The 21,522-nt window shown below is 43.2% G+C and overlaps 3 protein-coding genes across 7 annotated transcripts in view; 1 reads left to right on the forward strand and 2 right to left on the reverse strand.

The window, feature by feature from the left end:
• Positions 1-1,397: 1,397 nt before the first annotated feature.
• Positions 1,398-5,781, reverse strand: LOC310672079 (resistin-like). Of its 3 annotated transcripts, XM_083428626.1 has the most exons (5): positions 4,421-5,616; positions 4,150-4,264; positions 3,476-3,615; positions 2,407-2,484; positions 1,398-1,596 (listed from the first exon to the last, which is right to left on the reverse strand). In XM_083428626.1, the coding sequence occupies exons 3-5, from the start codon at positions 3,612-3,614 to the stop codon at positions 1,460-1,462; spliced, it is 354 nt and encodes a 117-aa protein (XP_083284752.1). In that variant the 5' UTR covers position 3,615; positions 4,150-4,264; positions 4,421-5,616; the 3' UTR covers positions 1,398-1,459. The 3 variants fall into 3 exon arrangements, with proteins under 3 accessions (XP_083284752.1, XP_083284753.1, XP_083284751.1); XM_083428627.1 differs by lacking the exon at positions 4,150-4,264 and having other exon boundaries at positions 5,589-5,781; XM_083428625.1 differs by lacking the exon at positions 4,150-4,264 and having other exon boundaries at positions 5,570-5,654.
• A 1,229-nt stretch (positions 5,782-7,010) lies between these two features.
• On the reverse strand, positions 7,011-16,912 carry LOC310671297 (resistin-like). Its single transcript, XM_083427035.1, has 5 exons — positions 16,604-16,912; positions 13,471-13,521; positions 9,667-9,806; positions 7,538-7,615; positions 7,011-7,214 (listed from the first exon to the last, which is right to left on the reverse strand). Exons 2-5 carry the CDS (start codon positions 13,476-13,478, stop codon positions 7,078-7,080), a joined length of 363 nt encoding a protein of 120 aa, XP_083283161.1. The 5' UTR covers positions 13,479-13,521; positions 16,604-16,912; the 3' UTR covers positions 7,011-7,077.
• STXBP2 (syntaxin binding protein 2) overlaps positions 16,816-21,522 on the forward strand; it is a 35,334-nt gene continuing 30,627 nt past the window's right edge. Inside the window, exons 1-2 of one of the 3 annotated variants that reach the window (XM_083427034.1) lie at positions 16,816-16,918; positions 19,290-19,430. Coding sequence is in view for 1 of the 3 variants with exons in the window: in XM_083427033.1 (XP_083283159.1) it covers positions 16,882-16,918 (37 nt within the window). In the remaining 2 variants the exon portion in view is untranslated. Of the gene's footprint in view, positions 16,919-17,237; positions 17,317-19,289; positions 19,431-21,522 lie in introns of those variants that run through there. The other 2 variants (XM_083427033.1, XM_083427032.1) reach the window with 2 other exon arrangements.

Genomic DNA, 21,522 nt, shown 5'->3' on the forward strand with positions numbered 1-21,522 from the left:
GTACCTCGCTCTTTTAGATTTAAGGTGTGTATGCTGTGTGATTTGCTGCCTGCTTATATTGTAACTTTGCTGTTTGAAAGTGGCATCCATATACCCTGTCATTTTCATTTCATGTAATAAACCAAGCGTTGTTTATTCCTTTGGCTTATGAGCCTCTTGGGGTATAAGGTTGAGGCTAAAAACACATTCATAATGGATGAATGCATTAAATCCAGTAAAAAACCCTAAAGTTCTTGGGAATGTGCATAGGAATACAGGTGAGTGCTGGGTTCAGGTGCACACCTTGTAAAGGTAAAGGTAAACGTAAAGGACCCCTGGACGGTTAAGTCCATTCAAAGCCAACTATAGGGTTGCGGTGCTCATCTCGCTTTTCAGGCCGAGGGAGCCGGCGTTTGTCCACAGACAGCTTTCTGGGTCATGTGGCCAGCATGACTAAACCGCTTCTGGCGCAACAGAACACCGTGACAGAAACCAGAGCACATGGAAACACCATTTACCTTCCCGCCACAGCGGTACCTATTTATCTACTTGCACTGACTTGCTTTCAAACGGCTAGGTTGGCAGGAGTTGGGACAGAGCAACAGGAGCTCACCCTGTCGTGGGGATTAGAAACGTCGACCTTTGGATTGGCAAGCCACCCGCTCCCTTGTAGCACCCTCTGCCTGCCCCCTGTTCCCATTAGACCTTTGCTGCCACCAGGCAGAAGCCATGTAAGCACTGCCACTCCACCCACCCTGTGTCAACAAGTTACTGCCTTTCTAATGTCTTTCTCCCTTCCCATATATAGTATGTACTTTGGTATTGAAAAAGTAGAATTGTGTGATTCCACAATGCAAGCGTGATGCAGGAGGCACAAACAGAAGAGAGTCAAAGCCTCTTAGGAGTCTTGATGTCCTGAGCACAAGAGGACAAACAGCTGGTAGTTTAATTCTCTATTAACAAAAACTACAGCTCAGACCTCTCTGCATCCTCCAGCTGTGGCTAGTGCCTCGTGGAAGGCACAAAACTATATAAATAGCTCCCCCTTCCCCCTGGATCAAGCTCTGGCGCCACTACCTCTTCCAGCCACTACAGGGAGCCCTGCTAGTCCTTGACACTTGAGTGGCAGCATTGACCACACTGACTCCGCAATCTGCGGTGCAAAGGCAGGTGGAAGCTCACTGCTTACAGCACTTGCATTTTAAGCAGAAGGTCCCAGGTTCGATCTCAAGCACCCGCAGGAAGAGCTGGGCAAGACTCCCTGCTTGAAACCCTGGAGAGCCACTGCCAGCCAATGTAGAGAAGCCCGATGAACTCTTGGCAATTCTGTGTAAGGCAGCAGCTTCCTCTGTTCCCAGTTTCTCATCTCTGGGCAGCTGCCACTCCAGATACATTCAAAGAAAATACTTGGGCATGAGAAAATTAAACGTGCATGTTTATTGAGCATAGAAGCTGGAGTCAACAGGGAGCTGGGGAGATATCAGCCAACAATGGCCACTTTGCAGCAGCGGGCAGCAGTCCAGTCAATTCTGGCACACTGGCAGTGACAGGCAGTATCAGCACGGATATCCCAGGAACCACAAGCCATTCCACAGGCACATCCAGTGGCCAGGTACCCTGGGAGTGGAAGAGAGAAGTTAGAGAAACAGGCAGGGGAGCACTTTAATCCCCATGATGTGGAGGATATCCACCTGATCAGACACCATCACAGTTGAGGTGCAAGTGCTCAGTGTGGGATATTGCAGTCAAATGTAACTATCAAGCTTCAGGGGTTAAGACCACAAAATTGTATTCCCAGACTCAGGTCACACCCGCTCACCTCCGGTGAAAAAGAAAGTGAAACTTCCTTTGTTTACTCTCTTCCACAATGTGAAGCCAACCAGGCAACATATCTGGGCTTTTTTTTTTTGCTTTTTTTTTGTATTTTGTAACCTAAGAATTTTCTGCCTGTGCCTTTCCTACTGCTGCATGAAATAGTTCATGAATAAGACCTTTGGAGTTTGTAAGTAAAACATGTAAGTGGACTAAACAGGAAATTAGAAGGTCTATATTCCTAACACTTCACTGTTGCTGCACATTTTGTGTCTTTTAAACTCTGCTGGGGCTCTCTTACTAGAGCTTGTTTAGCCCCGCACTTTGGATCTAGGGAGCGTTTATTAATTACCCCACGTCTCTTATTAATTACCTCACATCTTTTATTAATTAACCCACATGGGTGATCTATATTTATCTCCCACCCAACATATGGCACTGCAGTGCTAATAATCCAGCTAAGCAACCCAACCAGCTTCCCCCAGCTATGAGCTTATATTTTATACTCATGTCTACAGAGTTCCATGGAAATGAGTTCTCTTCTTGCTCCCTTGGCCTCAGTCTTTCTGCTCTAGATTTTCTCCCAGTCTGTTCTCTCCCAGCAAGATGTCTCACCTGAAGGGCAGAAAGCATCAGCACCAGCTGCAGATGTGCTTGTGCAAGTCAGCTGAGCCTTCGCAAGGATTGAGGACACTGCAAGAAGAGACAGGAGGATCAGAGTTACACTGAATCAAATAGAAAACTTGGTTAATTGTGCAATTTAGACAGTTACAGGAAACAGAGGCTTCATTCTGAGGCTATGTACACACCATACATTTAATGCATATTTGCCCATAAAAGAATCCTTGGAACTGGAGTTTGTTAAGAGTGCTGGGAACTGTAGCTCTGTGAGATGTAAACTACAAGTCCCAGGATTCTTTGGGATGGGGAATGTGATTTAAATGTATGGTATGGGTATATAGCACAAAACGGAAATCTCACTCAAGCTTCTGTGAGTTATGCCCCTCCAGGCCACAAAAATCTCATTTTGCTGTGGAATTATCTCTGACAAAGAGCCGACATTCTCCCTCTTTTTAAGTTCAGAACAGAGCTTCTCTCAGAGTGCTGGTAGTTGCATAGGTGCTTTTCTCTCTGTCTGTGCAGTTCATGGGTGGTAAACTGGTTTACCTAGCAGAGTCACTGGAAAGTTGGGTGGAGGTGGATCCTTGCTTTTGCTCCCCTAGCTAAAGCTGCACTTCTAACGCCATTAACTTGGGAGTTGGTTCCATTGGTTTTACTTCTAAATAGAGAATTTACTTCCAAATCCTAATAGTTAGGATTGCACTGTGAGTTGCTGACTTTCCCAATTCAAAATGGTGTTGTTCTTTAAAAAACAAAGCTGCAACCTTAACTCCATTCACCTTGGGAGTAAACACAACTGAATTCAATACAACTAACTTCTGAGTAGACATGTTTAGTCTTAACTGTAAGCTGCCCAGTTAAAAATGGTGGTGTTCTAGTTCCTTCACAGAGCTACTATGTCTAGAGTGGTTTAACAATCAATCCCTCTTCCCAGCAACAGTTTGGTGATCCGCAGCCCAGAGTTCCCATATCTTGGATGCAGACCTAGAAGAAACTGGGAATCATAGAATGACAATAGGGCCCAGAGTTTCCAGCATCATAAAGGACACTCAGATCCAAATACCTTTGGAATCGACTGCTGCCTGGACCTTCTCATTAATCAGACTCTCGATAACACATGTCTGAGCACTTGCGTACTTTGCAGGAATCAATGCAGCAAAGAACAGGAATATGGCAAATGTCATCATGCTGTTGCAGAACATCCTGCAGAGATTAAAAAATGCAGCCGCCTTGTCAGGAATCGCAGAATCCAGAGGGCAAGGATTACAAGCAGAAATAGAATCATAAGAAGACACAGGAGCAATATATTTGTTTGGACCAACTGAAGATTCCAGTTTGAGGCCATGAGGCCTTTTTTCATATTACAAAGGCAGAAGCCTCACTGTAGCCAATCACATACAGGAAATATGAGGCCTCCAGGATTCTTGGTGCTTCCAGAGATTGGAGGGTAGGGGCACTGCTTGGCTGTCTGTCTTAGGACTTCCTGTGCCTGCCCTCTGTGCTCGGTGGGCTGCAATACAGGCTCTGTCAGCAAAGGGGCTGATACCCTGAACTGTCTGATGACTGAAAGGTAGGTTTCCTTTAAAAAAAAGCTCAACATCTAGATTCATTGCATCATAGAATTGTAGATTTGGGAGAGACCACCACAACAATCACCTATCTAGTCCAACCCCTGCAATGCTGGAATCTTTTGTTCAGTGTTGTATATAGCCAGTGTGAGATGAGGTAGAAACTCACCTCCCCACCTTAAGATACCAGTTGGCAGTTTGGAGTGCTCTGTAATGTGCTGCTGCCTCTTGATGCAAAAGTGGCAAGGGTGCCTTACTTTTCTTCAGCTGCCTGGTACAACTTCCTGGAGAAGACTGGCGTAGTCACACTGTAATTCATGCACTAATAGCCTCCTGACTGCACCTACCTGAAGCACACTCAATGTGAGACTGCTCCTAAATGGAGTCTGAAAACTTCCATTGGTCTGTATTGCTGCTGCTGGGTTGTTGTTTGTGGTTACCTGGATAGAGGCTATTATGAAGAGGTGGTTTAGCTTCCAAGTTTCACACAACCCTTCCTCAAGCACTCTGTCTTTGTCTGGGAGATATATATATATATATGAGGAAAGCAGAGGGGAAAGTGGGTGGGTGGGTGGGAAGATGGAAGGATGTTGCTGGTAGAGAACAAGGGAGGAATTCATGGTGAGCTCCAGCACTTCTTTTTCTAGAAAAAGAGCACTGTGGATAATCATCATCATCATGATAATACCACTACTACTACTAATAGTAGAAACTGTGAGAATAATCTGGAACATACCAGTGAATAAATCCTACTGAACTCAATAAATAATAACAATAATAATATTTCTATGCCACCCATCTTACTGGGTTGCCCCATCTACTCTGGGTGGCTGCTAACAGAAATTTAAAAACACAATAAAACTTCAAACATTAAAAACTTCCCTCAGTTCTGCGTAAAAATGCTTAGTATGGCCAGGTAAGGCAACTCAGTCTTTACCCAGTTACCTGGGAGTAAGCTCCATTGAAAACAGGACTTACTTCTGAGTAGACAATGTAAGGCTTCATTTACAATAAAGGAATAAACACTCCCTGTGTTTCCTAAGAAAGGGCCGGCTGGTGAAGCATTGCAATTATAGAATGTAAAGTGGATTGTTCATGTTTAGGAAGGGCCTTGTATGCCAGCTTCATCTGGTGGAGGTATTTTATTTTCCATATAAATAGGATTCTGTTTTTCTCCTACACACACACCACATTCAATTGTTCTCCAAAACATGGAGGGGAGGAAAAAGGAAAACCAGGACATTCTGTGATCAAATCAGAAATTGGGATCGCTTCTATAATTCTGGGACTGTCTCTGGAAAATTGGGACACTTGGAAGGTATGCAATTGGAATCTGCAGCAGAGTCAAAAGATATTTCATTCAGTGCTCTCAAATGTGACCTCTACTGAGGATTCAATAGGAAATTCATTGACTGGGTCCCCTAGAGATAAGCTATTAATCAATCAGTCATTTATGAGCAAGAGTTAACAATATATATTATAAAGCATTAATGTTTGACAAGCTTCTGTTGAGAGCCTTACTTAGACTATGTACTCAGAAGATACAAAATCCCACCTACCATACATAATACCTTGTCAAATACCCTTACCTTGTCAGAAAGCACATACCTTCAAAAATATGAATTTCTTTCAAGAAGTTTCATTCACTGAGCAAACTGCTCCCCTTTAAATACAGCTGAGCTGCAAAATCTCTAATCCAATTGGTTTACCTTTTCAAAACATTTTACGCCCCTTGCCCCAGGTGCTGTCCAGAACACCACCTTGCACAATGTTCTCACAACGTTTCCTTGTTTAGCTCACAAAGCAAAGGTCAAAGAGACAGAGCATGCTTTTTGTCCAAAACTCTTGGTTGTGAAACTCTACCGCAAGAAAGGAATGCGGCAACTAGCCATGGAATTAGGACATTCCAGGGGTTTCCCCCTGGACCTACCACTCTTGCGATCCAGCATAAAAATGAGAGCCTTGTTACTCAATACAAATTTGCAAACAATAGGAGCACAGTTCTTTTATGCAAGCTTCCAGGAAACCAGCTTTTGAAGAAAGTTCTTAGTGTTTACAAAGGTGTTTTATAGGAAGGTAGAGGCTGAACATGGGATACATGGAGGTATTTGAAAGGGTGGGAGGTGCATTGTGGTCATCTGTGTATTTATATGTTCAACTTTTGGAGATTTTGCTCAACAACTTTGCCGGATTTTCACTTTTTGAAATATGGCAACCCTAAACTAATCGAACAAAACTCAGCCCAGCTACAATAGCGAAAAACCAGTCAAATTGTCATGATTCTGCCAAGAGTACAATCAAATCAAATCAGTGACATTGAGAGGTATTGAGGACCGCTCCAGACCAGTGCAGATTTTTGTGGGTGTATTCTGCAACATGTCATTGACACAAAAATAGTGAATTAGTGGTGGATTTATACTGCTTATTTGTTCAGGGGTGCTTCCCCAATGTCATTCTTACGAAAGCTGAAGCTGCCGAAGAGACCAGAGACCATCTTGGCTGTCCCTTAATACAGACCCAGGTCACTGAGCCTGAACTTCCACAGCCACCAGGAACCACCATTGGCAGAATTCGCAGCAACAGCAGCTGATATGTTCTATGCTTATGATATTATTTTATTATCTTGCTAATTATGCTGTTTTAAATATACATTTTATATTTGACTTCCTTTAGTAATGTTTTCTTTTGAAATGCTTAAGATTTTGTTTTAGCTGACTTTGCTGTGTTAAATGTGCATCCTTTCAGATAGTAAGTCGTACCTTGGAAGCTGAACGGAATCTGTTCTGGAAGTCCGTTTGACTTCCCAAACGTACAGAAACCAAGGCAGGGCTTCTGATTGGCTGCAGGAAGCTGGGGAAACCCAGCCAGATGAGCAGGGTATAAATATATTATTATTGTTGTTGTTCTTGTTATTTTCCTTTAAACCTTGTGAACTTTTCACACCAGGAAGTAGAAGAAGATGGATTTCTGACATCTCTCAACAGCTGCCACTCCAGATACATTAAAAAAAAAGACTAATCCAAAAGAATGTTCATAAAATCATAGAAGCGAGTTTATTGAGCATAGAAACTGGAGTCAACAGGGAGCTGGGGAGATATCAGCCAACAGTGGCCACTTTGCAGCACCGGGCAGAAGTCCAGTCAATGTTGGCACACTGGCAGTGGCAGGCAGTATCACCACGAATATCCCAGGAACCACAAGCCATTCCACAGGCGCATCCAGTGGCCAGGTACCCTGGGAGTAGAAAAGAGAAGTTAGAGAAACAGGCAGCGGAGCACTTTTATCCCCGTGATGTGGAGGATATCCACCTGATCAGACACCATCACAGCTGAGATGCAAGTCCTAGCCGCTGCTATGCTAATGACACAATTTTAGACACCCAACCAGTTTCCCTCAGCCATGACCTTGGATTTTATACTCATGACCACACAAAGCAAGCAGAGATCCATGGAGATGTGTTTAGCTGCTACCCACAGAGTAAGTCATTTTCCTGTCCTCCATGTCCCTGCTCCTAATACCCTCCCAGTCTCTGCTCTTCTCCCAAAAATACGTCTTACCTGAAGGACAGTAGGCATTAGCACCACGAGAAAATGCGGTTGTGCAAATCAGCTTTCTCTTTGCCAGAATTGAGTGCACTGTAAATAAAGACAGGAGGGTTAGGATTCTACTGCATGCCATCGTTGCTCAAATAGAAAAGCTTTCTTTGTTCTTGCTGCTATTTAGACAGCTACAAGCAACATAATATTCATTCTGATGCTGTATACACCCCATACATTTGAAGTACAGTGGTACCTCGGGTTACAGGCTCTTCAGGTTACATACTCCGCTAACCCAGAAATATTACCTCGGGTTAAGAACTTTGCTTCAGGATGAGAACAGAAATTGTGCTCTGGCGGCGCGATGGCAGCGGGAGGCCCCATTAGCTAAAGTGGTGCTTCAGGTTAAGAACAGTTTCAGGTTAAGAATGGACCTCCGGAACGAATTAAGTACGTAACCAGAGCTACCGCTGTATATTCCTTGCCCTCCAAGAGAAGGCTTGTATGCTTGACCCCATAGCTAAAAAATCATCCTACTCCTTCAAAGATGCAAGATTGATTTCCATATTACATTTGTCACATGAATCTCTCTGAATTGCTTGTGCATGCTATATATCAGTAGCTCCTGAAGATGCAAAATCTTTCACACAATCGACAACTGTACAGTTCACATCTCTTAAGGAATTCTCAGGGCAAGAGAAAAGTTATGGCAGGCATCTCCTAGTCTGAAAACTTTTTTTAAAAAAAGTCCTCTTGGTTCTTGGTTGCTCCTTGTTAACAAAATTACTAATCATTTTTGTGTCTGTCTACACAAAGATTGGGAGCAGAAATGAGTGTCTCCCCAGATTTTTCCATCTGAGACACAAGAAAACAAGGCTAAACATTAGCGTTGCCACTTTCTCTTCCCTTGATTTAAAGCAAATTAAAATTAAATTATGTGCCACTTCAGCTGTAAAGCAAATAATTAACATTTCTGTTTCCCTACACCACCATTGTGTGTTTTACAACTGCAAGAAAAACAACAACAATTTGCCAACCAATTTTCAAAATTAGTACAATATGTTCAGTTTTGCATTTTAAACTCACTTAAATCAAAGCATTAGCTGTTATTTCTGCATTAGACTCTTAACTATGGATTACAGAAAATGCCAGCTATCCTAACATAAATTCTTTTCTTTTTAAAATAATTTTTATTGGAATATTTACAACATAACATAAACACCCCACCCCAATACACAATCCACCCTCATTAAACGTGAACATAACATACAGTGAGCATAACAATACAAACAATGAAATAAAAGACTTTCTTTATCCTGTATCTGGCCTTCTTATTTATTTCTTATAAACTGTTTCCTTTATGAATAATTATTAAGATTTTTCTAATTATAACTTAAATATCCACAAAGTCTCCTGCAGACATTAATCGAAACAAGTCCAGGTATATATATTTAGGGCACTGTTTTGTGAAGTATTCTCTGCATTTCCCCCATGCTTTTTGAAACTCTTGTCTAGTGTGATCTCTAATTAGAGATCACAATTTCAGTGGTACCTCAGGTTACATACGCTTCAGGTTACATACACTTCAGGTTACAGACTCCGCTAACCCAGAAGTAGTACCTTGGGTTAAGAACTTTGCTTCAGGATGAGAACAGAAATCGTGCTCTGGCGGCGTGGCGGCAGCGGAAGGCCCCATTAGCTAAAGTGGTGCTTCATGTTAAGAACAGTTTCAGGTTAAGAATGGACCTCCGGAATGAATTAAGTATGTAACCAGAAGTACCACTGTAGAGCTAACATAAATTCTTTAATGCAGCAGAATAACAAAAAACAACAACAACTCTGAATTGCAGCATCTCCAGACACTTTCCAATGAGAAATCACATCTATGAATCAAGGTAAAGCTAACTTTACCAAACTGGAGTGAATATAATCTAGGAAAAATGGAAGGATTTTTCTGGTATGGGTAATGGGTTTACGGTTCATGCCCTTTTTACCTTACAGTGGGTAAAACTTAGGTGATACAATAATCTCCAAATGAAGCATTCAACATTATTATTAGAAGCAGACAATCCTGGAAGAACCTGGGAATCTTAGAATGACAATGGGGAACAGATTTTCAAGCATCATAAAGGGGCCTGGGATCCAAATACCTTTGGAATCAATTGCTGCCTGGATCCTCCCATTAATCAGAGTATCGATAACACATGACTGAGGACTTGCATATTTTGCAGGAAACACCACAGCAAAGATCAGGAATATGGTGAATTTCATCATGCTGGTGAAGAATTTCCTGTACAGATTAAAAAAAAAAAAATCCAGCTATTGCATACTCTGCCATGTCACGAATGGCAAAATTTGGAGGAAAAGCATGAGGAAGTAGAATCATAGAGTTGGAAGAGACCCTGAGGATCATCTAGTCTAGCCCCTGCAATACAAGAATATGCAGTCATCCCATATGGGGATCAAACCTGCAACCTTGGGATTATCAGCATCACAGTCTAACCAGAAAGTAAGAGTTGAGTCATAAGAAGACATAAAGGTAAAGGGACTCCTGACCGTTAGGTACAGTTGTGGACGACTCTGGGGTTGCGGCGCCCATCTTGCTTTACTGGCCAAGGGAGCCGGCGTACAGCTTCCGGGTCATGTGGCCAGCATGACTAAGCTGCTACTGGCGAACCAGAGCAGCGCACGGAAACGCCGTTTACCTTCCCGCCGGAGTGGTACCTATTTATCTACTGGCGTGCTTTCGAACTGCTAGGTTGGCAGGAGCAGGGACCGAGCAACAGGAGTTTAGCCCGTTGCGGGGATTCGAACCGCCCACATTCTGATCGGCAAACCCTAGGCTCTGTGGTTTAACCCACAGCGCCACCCATGTAGGAACAATGTATTTATTGGAACCAACTGAAGATACCAGTATGCGGTCATGAGGCCTATTACTTTTTGTATTACAGAGGCCACGTGGGTGCTGCAATGTTTCCCATAAAGGAAATGTAAGGCCCCCAGGATTCTTGGTGCCACTGCAGAGAGAATTCCCACTCTTCCCTTTTTCACCTCTGCTTCCAGTCAAGGGAGGGTGGGAGTCCTTGGTAGGCTGCAATACTGACCCTGACATTTTCCAGTGCTGGTGCTAAGCTCGCTGAGGCTGAGCACTGTCAGAGAATCTGTTTGGGGATTTTCTTTAGGTGTGTTTCTTTTCATGCAGGACACACAGTGTCAGCAAACCTGCACCAATGACATGGTCACTAGAAGATATCTAAGATTATAAGTCATCATCACTATTTCATTTATGCCATAAGTCTCTCCGAGTCACTTGAGCAATAAGCTTCTTTTTGAAATGTTGCACTGGGGAGAGGTGGAGAATTGCACAAATCTGACCCATGGCTGAAAACCTGAACTACCTGGTGGCTGCAAGCAACTGAGCGGAACTTCATTCAGATAAAACAGAAGTACTGTTGGTCATGGATGGGTATATAGCCCATCTGAGAGTTACTAAGAGTACTGAGAGTTACTAAGAGACCTCTATTGTCCTCACAGAGCTACAATGACTAGGGTTGCCTGCAAAGACGGGTTGATTCTTACACCACTCTAGGAATTGTGGCCCTGGGAGGGAAATAGGGATATCCCTATATCCACAACTCTCAGCACCCTTAACTACAACTCCCAGAATTGTTTGGAGGAAGCAGTAACTGTTTAAAGGGATATCATCGTGCTTTAAATATATGGTGTAAATGTGGCCTGAACCTCCCAACCAATACTACAGATAGCATATGCTGATACATCTGGGGCAAACTACATGTTACATGTCAATGTGTGATAGACAGGATCAAGGTTTTCATTTTCTATATACAGAAAAATATAGGGCTTTCAGCGCACAACCTCCATGCCGAAGGGCATATGAAACTTTCCCCCCCACTGGCTGTTTTAACTCTCATTTCTATCCCAGTGGAATTCCAGAAGTGTATTTCCCAGGATAAATGGGCATCTGGGATCAGGAAGGGAGAAAGGAAGATGGAGGGCATTTTGCGTGTTATGTGTAGTTTGTCCTTCAGAAAAATAAAAACACCTTGGAGAAGGAGGGAATCAATTAACTTGCAGAAGGTGGTGATCAATCCCATGGTATAGCTTAATTATTATCTATAATCACCACCAGGTTGGTGTTTTTTTTTAAAAAAGTTAATTGAAACTAAGGTCCTTGAAGTGCAGTTAAGATGACATTCCTAACCCAACTCAATTTGAATCTGCAGCAGAGTCAAAAGAAACCGCTATGAATACCAATACAGATACTTCCCTCAGCCTTCTCAAAACATTGTCTCTACTGAGGGTTTAATTGGTAATTAATTAATTAATTAAGTCTATTAGAGATAAGCTATTAATCAGATCATTTATGAGCAAGAATTATCAATATATATCTTAAGACATTAATGCACAGCATCAATCTGTTGATAGCCTTACTTGGAATATGAATCCAGAAGATATAAAAGCCTGCCTACGGTTATTTTTCATCATTACTTTGTCAAAAGCCACGTACCTTCAAAAGCACAATTTTCTTTCCAGAAGTTTCATTCCCCAACCAAACTACCCCCGCTTTAAGTACAGTTTTGCAAACACACCCACCTGACTGGTTTCACCTTTGAAAACATTTTACTCCTCTGCCCCAAAGGTGCACATATACAACCTGTCCACAATAGGGACACCGCCTAGAACACCCCGTTGTACAATGTTATCACAATATTTCCTGGTTAGCGTTAGGGGTTGGGGCATCCTTACTGCTGAAAGCTTTTAGTGATATAAAGCTACTTCAAACATTTTTCATGCAAAACAGCAAAGACTGTGCAAACAGCTTCCGCTTCTCAGCTGTCCATTTACAGTGGTGTTTTACAATAGGGTGGAGGCTGAACACCAGACACATTGAAGTGTACCGGTAGATATTTGAAAAGGGTGGCATGTGCACTATGGTGTATTTATTTATCATAAATATGGAGACATACAAAGGAAAACAGTGAGAATTAAACCATACAATAAAACCGTTTTTATAGCCAGTGAAATCAACCTATCAATAGATCAAATCCAGTGTTAAGATAGACACAAATTAAATATCTGAACAACCGTTCCAACAAAACAAAGCCCAGCTACAAAGATAAAAACCAGTCAGATGGTCATGTTTCTGGCAAGAGTAATAAAATCAGTGATATTTAGATATATTGGGGGTCCCTACAGACTGGTGGGAGTCTTTTTACAGGTGTATTTTGTAGCATGCCATTGACAAAATATTATTGTCTTAGTGGTGGATTTATACTGGATTGTCCATGCTTCGTTCCACTTTATTAGTTGTGCAAAGCTTCCCAGTGTTATTGCATTATTGCCGCCTCGAGAGGCAACTACACAGCACAGCACAAGCAGGGCTGACGGCTCCCCAGCTGCACTCTGGGACCTGAGCCATGTGCAGAAGGGAGTTCTGGCTAGGACAGAGTGTCCACCTCTTATTGCACACCCTTCCTTTTAAAACTTTACTGCTACCAGGTGAAAGGATTTGATTTCCTACAAGGCTACCTTCCACCACACAGCCTAAAACCGTCCCTGGGTCTTCCTCAAGGACCTCCAAGGTGGTGTGGAACTGGACTTTTAGATGTGGGTGCTGAATCAATGGAGACCCCCCAAATTTTAAGATTAAAGGTTTAAAGTTTACTAAAAAGAAAATTTTTAAATAATTGTTATGAAGAAGGTTAAACATAGGAATGGTCAACAGCATACACAACTTTCCTCCCACAGTTCACTTTCCAACTCTCTAGTTGCAAGCAGTTATGTAGCTTAGTAGAGCATGAGACTCTTAACTTCAGGGTCATAGGGTTGAGCCCGAAGTTGGGCAAGTGGAATGCAAAGTCAGGGATCATAGCTCTCTGAGAATTAAGTTCTCACCTTCAGGATTCTGTGCCAGCAAGGTAAGTGTCTCTCACCTGTTCATTTGGTCTGTGGTCCAGCAAAGCGCAGGGTTGATCTTTGAGATCCTGGAGGAGCAAAGAGGAGGTCCTGTTGGAGCTGTGAGCTGACTAACCATTGAAAAGTAAAGTTTCATGCTAACTAATAGGGCTTCCTGAGAGAGTGAATAATGTAATGCCTAAGTTTTTTGAACTATTGTCATTCCTGGTAGCTTACCATTGTGTTTACTGAAATAGATTTGAAGTATTGGGGGGGGGGCATGCTTAATTATGGGAAGGCCACATCTATCTCTCTGTAGTTCCTGAATAATAAGTGTACTTCAAAAAAGATTTCATTGTCTATGTGGCGTCTGATTCCTGCTTACGGGAGGGTGATAATTAATGTTTGCTGGTGAACACAAAGATTAGATATAATGATATTTTTGCAACTCTTAGGAGCAGGATGTTTATACTAAGGTCTAGTGACTTTCTTTGTGATCTACTATAATGGGTTTTCTTGTGGCTGCCATTGAAGATGGTCCAGAGGTTGCACTAGTGTACAATGTGTCTACTGAATTGGTAAGTGAGGCAGCCTGGTGGAATCATGTGTCACCAGTCCTGAAAGCACTGAATTGGCTGCCAGTGAGATAACAAACCCAATTCAAGATATTCCCACCAGCACATAAAGCCCAAAATGGCTTGGGACCCAAATACCTAAAATTGTGCCTTCTGAACATCAAGTACCCCCCAGACTCTATGATCTGAGTTGGCACTGACTTGTGGCACATAACAGGGCCTTTGCAATCAATGGTTGTTCCCCGTTTGTGGAATGCCATATGCCTCCATCATTCTTTCAGGAGTTCACATTTCGTGTCCGCAGAATACTGTTCCTTGCGACCCTCAGATCATTAGGCAAAATAATGTTTTTAAAGTGGGCACTTTATCAAATGACAGGGCAGGAGTTACACGGACAGAGCAGGACCTTTTCACTGGTGGTGCCCATTGTATGCCTTGTTTACAAAACTGATTTCCAATAAGTGCCCTCCCTTTATTTCCATAACAAGTCCTTGAGTCTGTACTCTGAATGGTAACACCAGGGACCTAGAAGATGCAGGGTTTGTCAGTCCAACCCCTGCACAGTCTCATCAGGGCTGACCTTAAGGCAATTGGGGGCCCGTGGGCCAAATTGGGGCCCCGTGGGCCACTCCTAAGGGGGCCCCTGCACCAGTGCAATCTAGATGGATTTTATTTATATCTATAAGATTTTGCAGACTTTGGCTGTGAACTGGGGCCCTACAAAAGAAAAAAAATCAAGTTGTGCCCCACTGCTTCAAATTGGACCCCACTAGCTAGCCCTCAGTCTAATCATTGCTGGGCCCGAGTTGTCCTGCCTTCACATGAAGTCTTGGGTTTGCAATTTTGGGAGAGGGGAGACTGCGGCATTGGGGAGCAGGCAGGCTGGCGAGGCCCCCTAGATTTAGAGGCCCTAGGCTTCAGCCTACTTAACCTATACATAAATCCGGCACTGGATTTGGCACAGTGAAGAGTATTCTCAGCCCTCTTGCTATTTCAACAGCTACATTCAAAGTAAGCTGCCTTTCCATTAAGGGTTTCCCTTGAAGTTTGGAAGGTTTCCAGAACAATTGGTCTTTAATCATTTCTTCATTTATGTTGCCCAAAACACAAGTGGTACTCAATGCACATAATGCAGTTGCATATTGATCTAGTCTCCTGGTAACTGAACCCTCAAAGGGAATATATATTGTTCAGCAATCACATTTATAGGGGAATTAAAGTGCTCATCCCGAAGTACTTCATATGGATTTGCATCCTGTGCCACAGCAGGAAGGGAGCATAGATTAATACAGTATAGACCTTCTGGGCCCAAGCAGTGAAGTAAAGTCTTCAGTTTGGCATTTATCTGAATGGTAAGGAGATAACAGTAATTGCAAAAGGGGGCCTTGCACTGTTTTCAGGAATGTGGAGGTTCCCAAGGGTGGGCATGAAGAAAAGTGGTGAAAGTATGTGATTTTGTTGGTGGAGTGGCAGGAGAAGCTGCAGCAAAATCAAGGAAATGCAAAGGCTCAAGAACTGAAATACGGAAGCAGCAGCTGCTGCTGCTACAAAGAGCAGGAGATCCCTCTTGAGGCCTTGCACTGTCATGAACTGGGAGCAGCTGCAGAAAACGACTCAAGGGCTCAGAAGTTTAAGCAGAAAATGCAGGTGGGAAGCTTAATAATAATAATAATAATAATTTTATTATTTATACCCCGCCCATCTGGCTGGGCTTCTTCAGCCACTCTGGACGGCTCCCAGCAGAACACTAAAAACAGAATAAAACTTCAAACATTAAAAACTTCCCTAAACAGGGCTGCCTTCAGATGTCTGAAGCTTGTTTCCTGTGGGTTTTTAAAAGTCCTATTTTCCCCCCTATTTACCCCGTTATCTAGGAAAAAGATATTCAAAAGATTCTTATGGCGATATTAATAACAAGTCACAAGTTATTCAAGTCACAATCTCAGTATGTATATTGCCCTCCCTCCTCCTATTTTCTGAGTCCTCCCCAGGGCAATTTTATTAAACACAGACATATACTTAGTAGAAAACAGTCCTTATTGCACTATATTCCGTCCAGGGGCTGCCACCTTCAGTTTTTCAAAATATGCTTTTTACTTCTCTCAGCCTCAAGGTTCCGCCAAACCTTGCTGATACATCCCTCTTGTTTCTCTGTAGTTTCCTTCTGGTCCCAATCCTGTCAGCTGTGTTTATTTTTATTACGCCAATAATGTCAAAATAAAACGTGCCTTTGCTTCATTTCAGGACCTGTGAAACCACCAGATGCACTGATTCTTTTTCCTCACGCTTTTCCTGAGCCATATCGAGGGGGGCAGAACCTCAGATTTGTATTTATTTAGAAGGGGCAGCTCCCCCTCCGTTCTGCTTGGCTATGCCCATGACGGGGCTTACCCGGACCCCCAATATTTTATTCATAGTATTGACACCCCTGGACACGTGTCCGCCGCGAGCTGGAAGATGCACCCCGCCCTGCCACGCGTCCTGTCTGGCGCCGCCCCGCAGGCCGCTGCGCGAAGTGCATCTGTCTGTGGAGCCATCCTGTTCCGGCATCGGGTTTGTAGCCCGATCCCGTGCACGGAGTTGGGCGGCACTTCACCTGCAAGGGGCCGGCCGTCCTGTCAGAGCAGGAAGACAAAGACAATCAGCCGTACCCCCTAGGACAGGTATGGCCGTCTGAACCAGCCTGCGTGGTGCGCAGGTGCGCTCGGGCAGCCCCTCCGCGCGGAAGCAGAGCACCCCGCCCTGCACGCCCGAGGTGCGCCTCCCGCAGGCCGGCTCACAAAAGGGGCGAGTCCCGAGGTCGGCTCCGCCCGCCTGCAGACGCGGAAGTGTTGGCCTCTGGGACAGCAGGAGCCGAAGTGGGACGCGGGAGTCATGGCGCCGGCGGGACTGAAGGCGATAGTGGGCGAGAGTGAGTGGGGACAGGCTGCGGGAGGAGGGCGCTCGCCCGACAGGGGGCCCGACACGCGTGCCCCACCCCCTGTGTGTATCCAGATATATTTGCGTGCGCGCGCGTGTGAGAGAGCGCGCAGTTCTTGGCTTTCGCGGGGTGGGTGGGGAGGATGAAAGGGTGTTGTTTCCTCCCTGTCACGCAGCCTTTCACGCAATCGTGGAGAGCGACTCTGCCCCCGTCAAGATGGGGGACGCTGCTGGCCCCCCTCTTTCCCTCACCCCCCCCTATTTCATATTGTCTCTTCCGGGGGTGGGTCCCCACACGAGATCTCTGCGCTTTTTGGCGTAGTCACAGGTGCCTCGGTGATGGCAGCACTCCCTGGCGAGGGCAGGCCACCGACTCTCTTCTCTTAGAACGTGAGAATTGGGCTTTAAAACTCCTGTTGGTGTTTCCTAGGCAGGGCCGTCTGAAGTATTCGTATTCTTCCCCTGTGCACCACCAGTGCACTAAAGCATGAGACTCATTAATCTCAGGGGGTCAAGGATTCGAGCCCCACGTTGGCCAAAAATATTCCTGCATTGCAGGGGGTTGGACTAGATGACCCTGGGAGATCCCTTCCAACTCTGATTCTATCCATTTATTCTGAATTAAGTGATCAGGCCTTGCTAATGTAATCTTCTAACTGTGGTCACTGAACCCTCCTCTCTAAGAGATTCCTCCTTATCTTTTAAAGAGTTTCAGCACTAAACTGTTCTTAGGATTCACCCCCACCTCCGCCACCCTTAGTACACAAGACACATTATGTCTTATCATTTAAAAGCATTTCTTTCTGTCTGGTTTTTAGTGCCTATTCGGAATATGTAATCGTGCTCCATCTTGATGATGATGATCTTTTAAATATCTGAAAACTGCCAAAATGTGTCCTCTCTGTTCAGTTTATCTTTTCCCCTGTACTAAATATACTTGGGTTTTTTTGCCCTGGTATCCTTTGTTTTGCTTTCTCTTCACAGTTGTTTGCTAAATCTTTCACAATTTGGCAGCATCCTTCCCTGAATTGTAGCAATTTAAGAGTGGCACAGTTTACTCACAGTCTGCTTGAAGTTATCAGTTTACTCTGTTTACATTGAGATGCTTGATGGTATAACAGAAACTGGGACAGGTTGTAAGAACAACAACATCATAGATCGGATCCAAAGTTTCTGTCAACAGTAGGGATTGGCCAGGGTGCTTGTTACAATTAATTCCTTACAATTAAAAGTAGTTTTAACAGTCAAGGGTGGTTTTACTCCTAGGTTACAGTCCTACTCTGCACAATTATCCTTGAGCTTATTCCTGAGTAAACATCCTAAGAGTGGGCTTTAAGTTTCTTGATTTCTTGTTTGGCAGCAGGTTAAGACCAGATTTAATCAAGGCAGATGATACAGAACCAGTTAGCTTGTAATGCTAATTTTATGTAAATGTGCTGAAATAAGGTAAAGTAAACTATTGCCTCTATGAGTCAACTGTTGTGTGAAAGAAGATGAAAGATTGCTCTAATAACTCTTGTACTTTCTTTTGATGCTTGTTACAAAAAGTGGCTGCATTTTATGGATGTTACCTCTGGGTACTAATCCCTACCTGCTTGCAGTGGCGAGGGGCAAAGGTGTGGAGAGGGCTGGAAAAGAGAGAAGGTGGATCAGTTCCTGTATTGGTCAGTGAGACCACTTCTGATGCCTTGTATTGTTGTTTTTAAAGGCGTGTATGCAGGTGTTCGAAACACTTGTTTATAAGCTCTGAAAACACAGGAGGTTCAGTGGGAGGAATGAGGGGAGTGATAACAGAGACAAATTACAGTCATCCCTCGGGTTAAATACGCTTCGAGTTGAGTACTTCCGGGTTTTGCCGCTTGCGCAGATGCTCAAAATGACATCATGTGCAGAAGCGCCAAAAAGCGACACGCGCGTGCACAGACGTGCCATCACTAGATACGTTTACCTCTAGATGTGAAGGGGGCTCCGGAACGGATCCCGTTCGTATCTAGAGGTACCACTGTATTTGAATTCTTTACCCATTCAATCCCATTCTGCCTACTGGGGTGGACAGGACACAGGATCAAACCAAGTAAATCCAAAGATAATGGTGTGGAACCAAAATATTACTATTTTATTTTTTTCTAGTAATTTATATACTGCTTCTTAAGCATTGTCCAATGAGGTTTTCTTAGTGGGGCACAGCAAGAGAGAGAACCAGGTAGACTTCCATTGTAGTGCTGCAAGCAACTAAATGCATAAAACTAATGACTTTATGCAAGAAAGCTTGTGCCTGCGAGCACCCCAAGATGGTGTTTAATTAAAGCGTTGTATTAGTAATTGGCTAATCTTGAAACTGTTGCACACTCTAATACTTACAGGTGCTTTGACTGTCATCACTGGGTTATTCCATGCATGATGCAGCAAATGAGTGTTACTTCATAGAAATGTGACATGGAAAAGATAATCTGTGGGATGTTACTACTGTTTTAGAATCCCTGCCCTTCAAATTCTAGTTACAGGTAGTTAGCCGTGTTGGTCTGCCTTAGTCGAAACAAACAAACAAACAAACAAACAAACCAAATTCCTTCCAGTAGCACCTTAGAGACCAACTAAGTTTGTTATTGGTATGATCTTTCGTGTGCATGCACACTTCTTCAAATTCTGACAGCTTCCCCTGCTCCCTGTATGTAGCAACTAGGCCATTGAATTCCCAATGGATGAATGAAGACTGACTGAATTAAAACCCTCCCTTAAGGAAACATCAGGAGATTTCCTAATTCACCTACAAGTAGTAGTATGAAGCAATCTTAATTAGAAGTGTGTCTTACAAAATCCTATTGTTAGTGATAGTGCCATGAAAGATACATAACCGGTGTTGCTATTAACAACTAAGGGACCTGAGGTTAAGAAAGAGAGTTTTGCTGGAAGCCACAAAATGAGTCCTTAGGAGAGATGGGGCTTTAACTGAACCTTCCCAGAGCAAATTCCAGTGCTTCAAGTGCAATGTGAGCAAGGCATGTATTTAGGTTTGTTTTCATTCCTACTGGATATGTGAACAGACCTAATACATTCATTCTGCGGAGAGAGATGATGGTGGTGGTGGTTTATGAGCATTATGAGACTCTGACCTTTTCTTCCTGTTTGAATTTAGTGACAACGGTTTCATTCTAACACTTATTAAATCTACTAAAGTCTAGCAACTACCAGAATCACAGTGCTCTGCACACTTGACATAAAAAACTGCCGAGAGCCAAACCTTGTAGATTTGCATAGTATAGCCTTCATTCTTCATGGCTTACGTACAGTGATAACTACTGGAAGAAAAGGAACGTTTCAAATTATTAAGGCTGTCAATCAGTTGAAGAACTTTTGTTTGTATCATAGACATGACTTTTAAAATTACTTAATGTCACTGCATGTTTAGAAATGCACGTCTTCCCTTTGCACTTTTTTGCTGTAGAAAGTGATGTGCAATTAATAAAACATACTTGTTGTTTGAAGTGTGAATTGGTTCTGAGTAAAGGGGAAGCCTTCACTGCTAAGAACAGTCATTATCTAGACTGCTTACGCTTGCTCTTAAAGATAATAATTTTGCAAGTCTTGCTTCTTCCTTTGCTAAAATGTCAAGCTAATAACTGAGAATTTGCAGATGGGCTCTTATTTTGAGACACTACTTCCATTTGCAAAAGAATAACAGGTATGTGATACGGAGTCCTCAGAATAGTTCTCATCTGCTTGCTTCCGGTGAGAGTTTGGTGCAATAACCACTAAATCAAGTTTCAGTCTCTCTCAAAGGATTTGATGATAGCTTTTAGTCTCCAGTAGCTAAAGAACGAGAACTGTTGTTCTTCCGCTCCATACAACCACAGTATAAGTAGCCGAGTAGTAACAGAATATGGAGCTTACTGACTGCTGAGTTCAACAGCATAACCGTGTGGCATTGTTTAACTCTGTTAGTTTGAGCAGATCTTCCGTAGATTTTGATTAATTTTTTAAAGTTTGCAGTATTACAAATTCCAAAAGAGTGGCTGATTCTAGAACTTCTCCAATAAACATAGACTTAACGTCTGGAAGAGGAGTGAGATCAGACCTAATAAGCTGGTATTAGCTCAGTTGGTAGAGCATGAGACTCTTAATCCCAGGGTTGTGGGTTCAAGCCCCACTTTGGGCAAAAAATTCCTTCATTGCAGGGGGTTGGACTAAATGACCCATGTGGTCCCTTCCAACTTCACAATTATCTGATATATGATTCTGTGACCTTTGTGTGTTCTACTGTGAAGGTCTGAAAGGCCATTCTGTGCATCTAGAGCAGTGATTCCAAAACTTTTTTGGGCCACTGCCTCCTTGGTTCCATAAACTGATTCCCAGTGCCCCCTACCCTACCATATTAAAAGCATTATTCAGAAGAGCAGTTTGCACAACACACTAAGGAAGATAATAACACAATAAAATTCAAAAAGTAACAATTAATTGCATATTTATTAAAAATCCAGTTTGAGCTATTTAGTTTAATTAGTTTAGCAGAATTCATGAATTTCCTTTTCAAAGTCTGATAGTCATTTATCAAGAGTCTTAAGAGGTACCACATATAGTAACTACTTCACTGTTCAG

The sequence above is a fragment of the Podarcis tiliguerta genome (genome assembly GCF_965153285.1).
Source record: "Podarcis tiliguerta genome assembly, chromosome: 2".
NCBI lineage: Eukaryota > Metazoa > Chordata > Lepidosauria > Squamata > Lacertidae > Podarcis > Podarcis tiliguerta.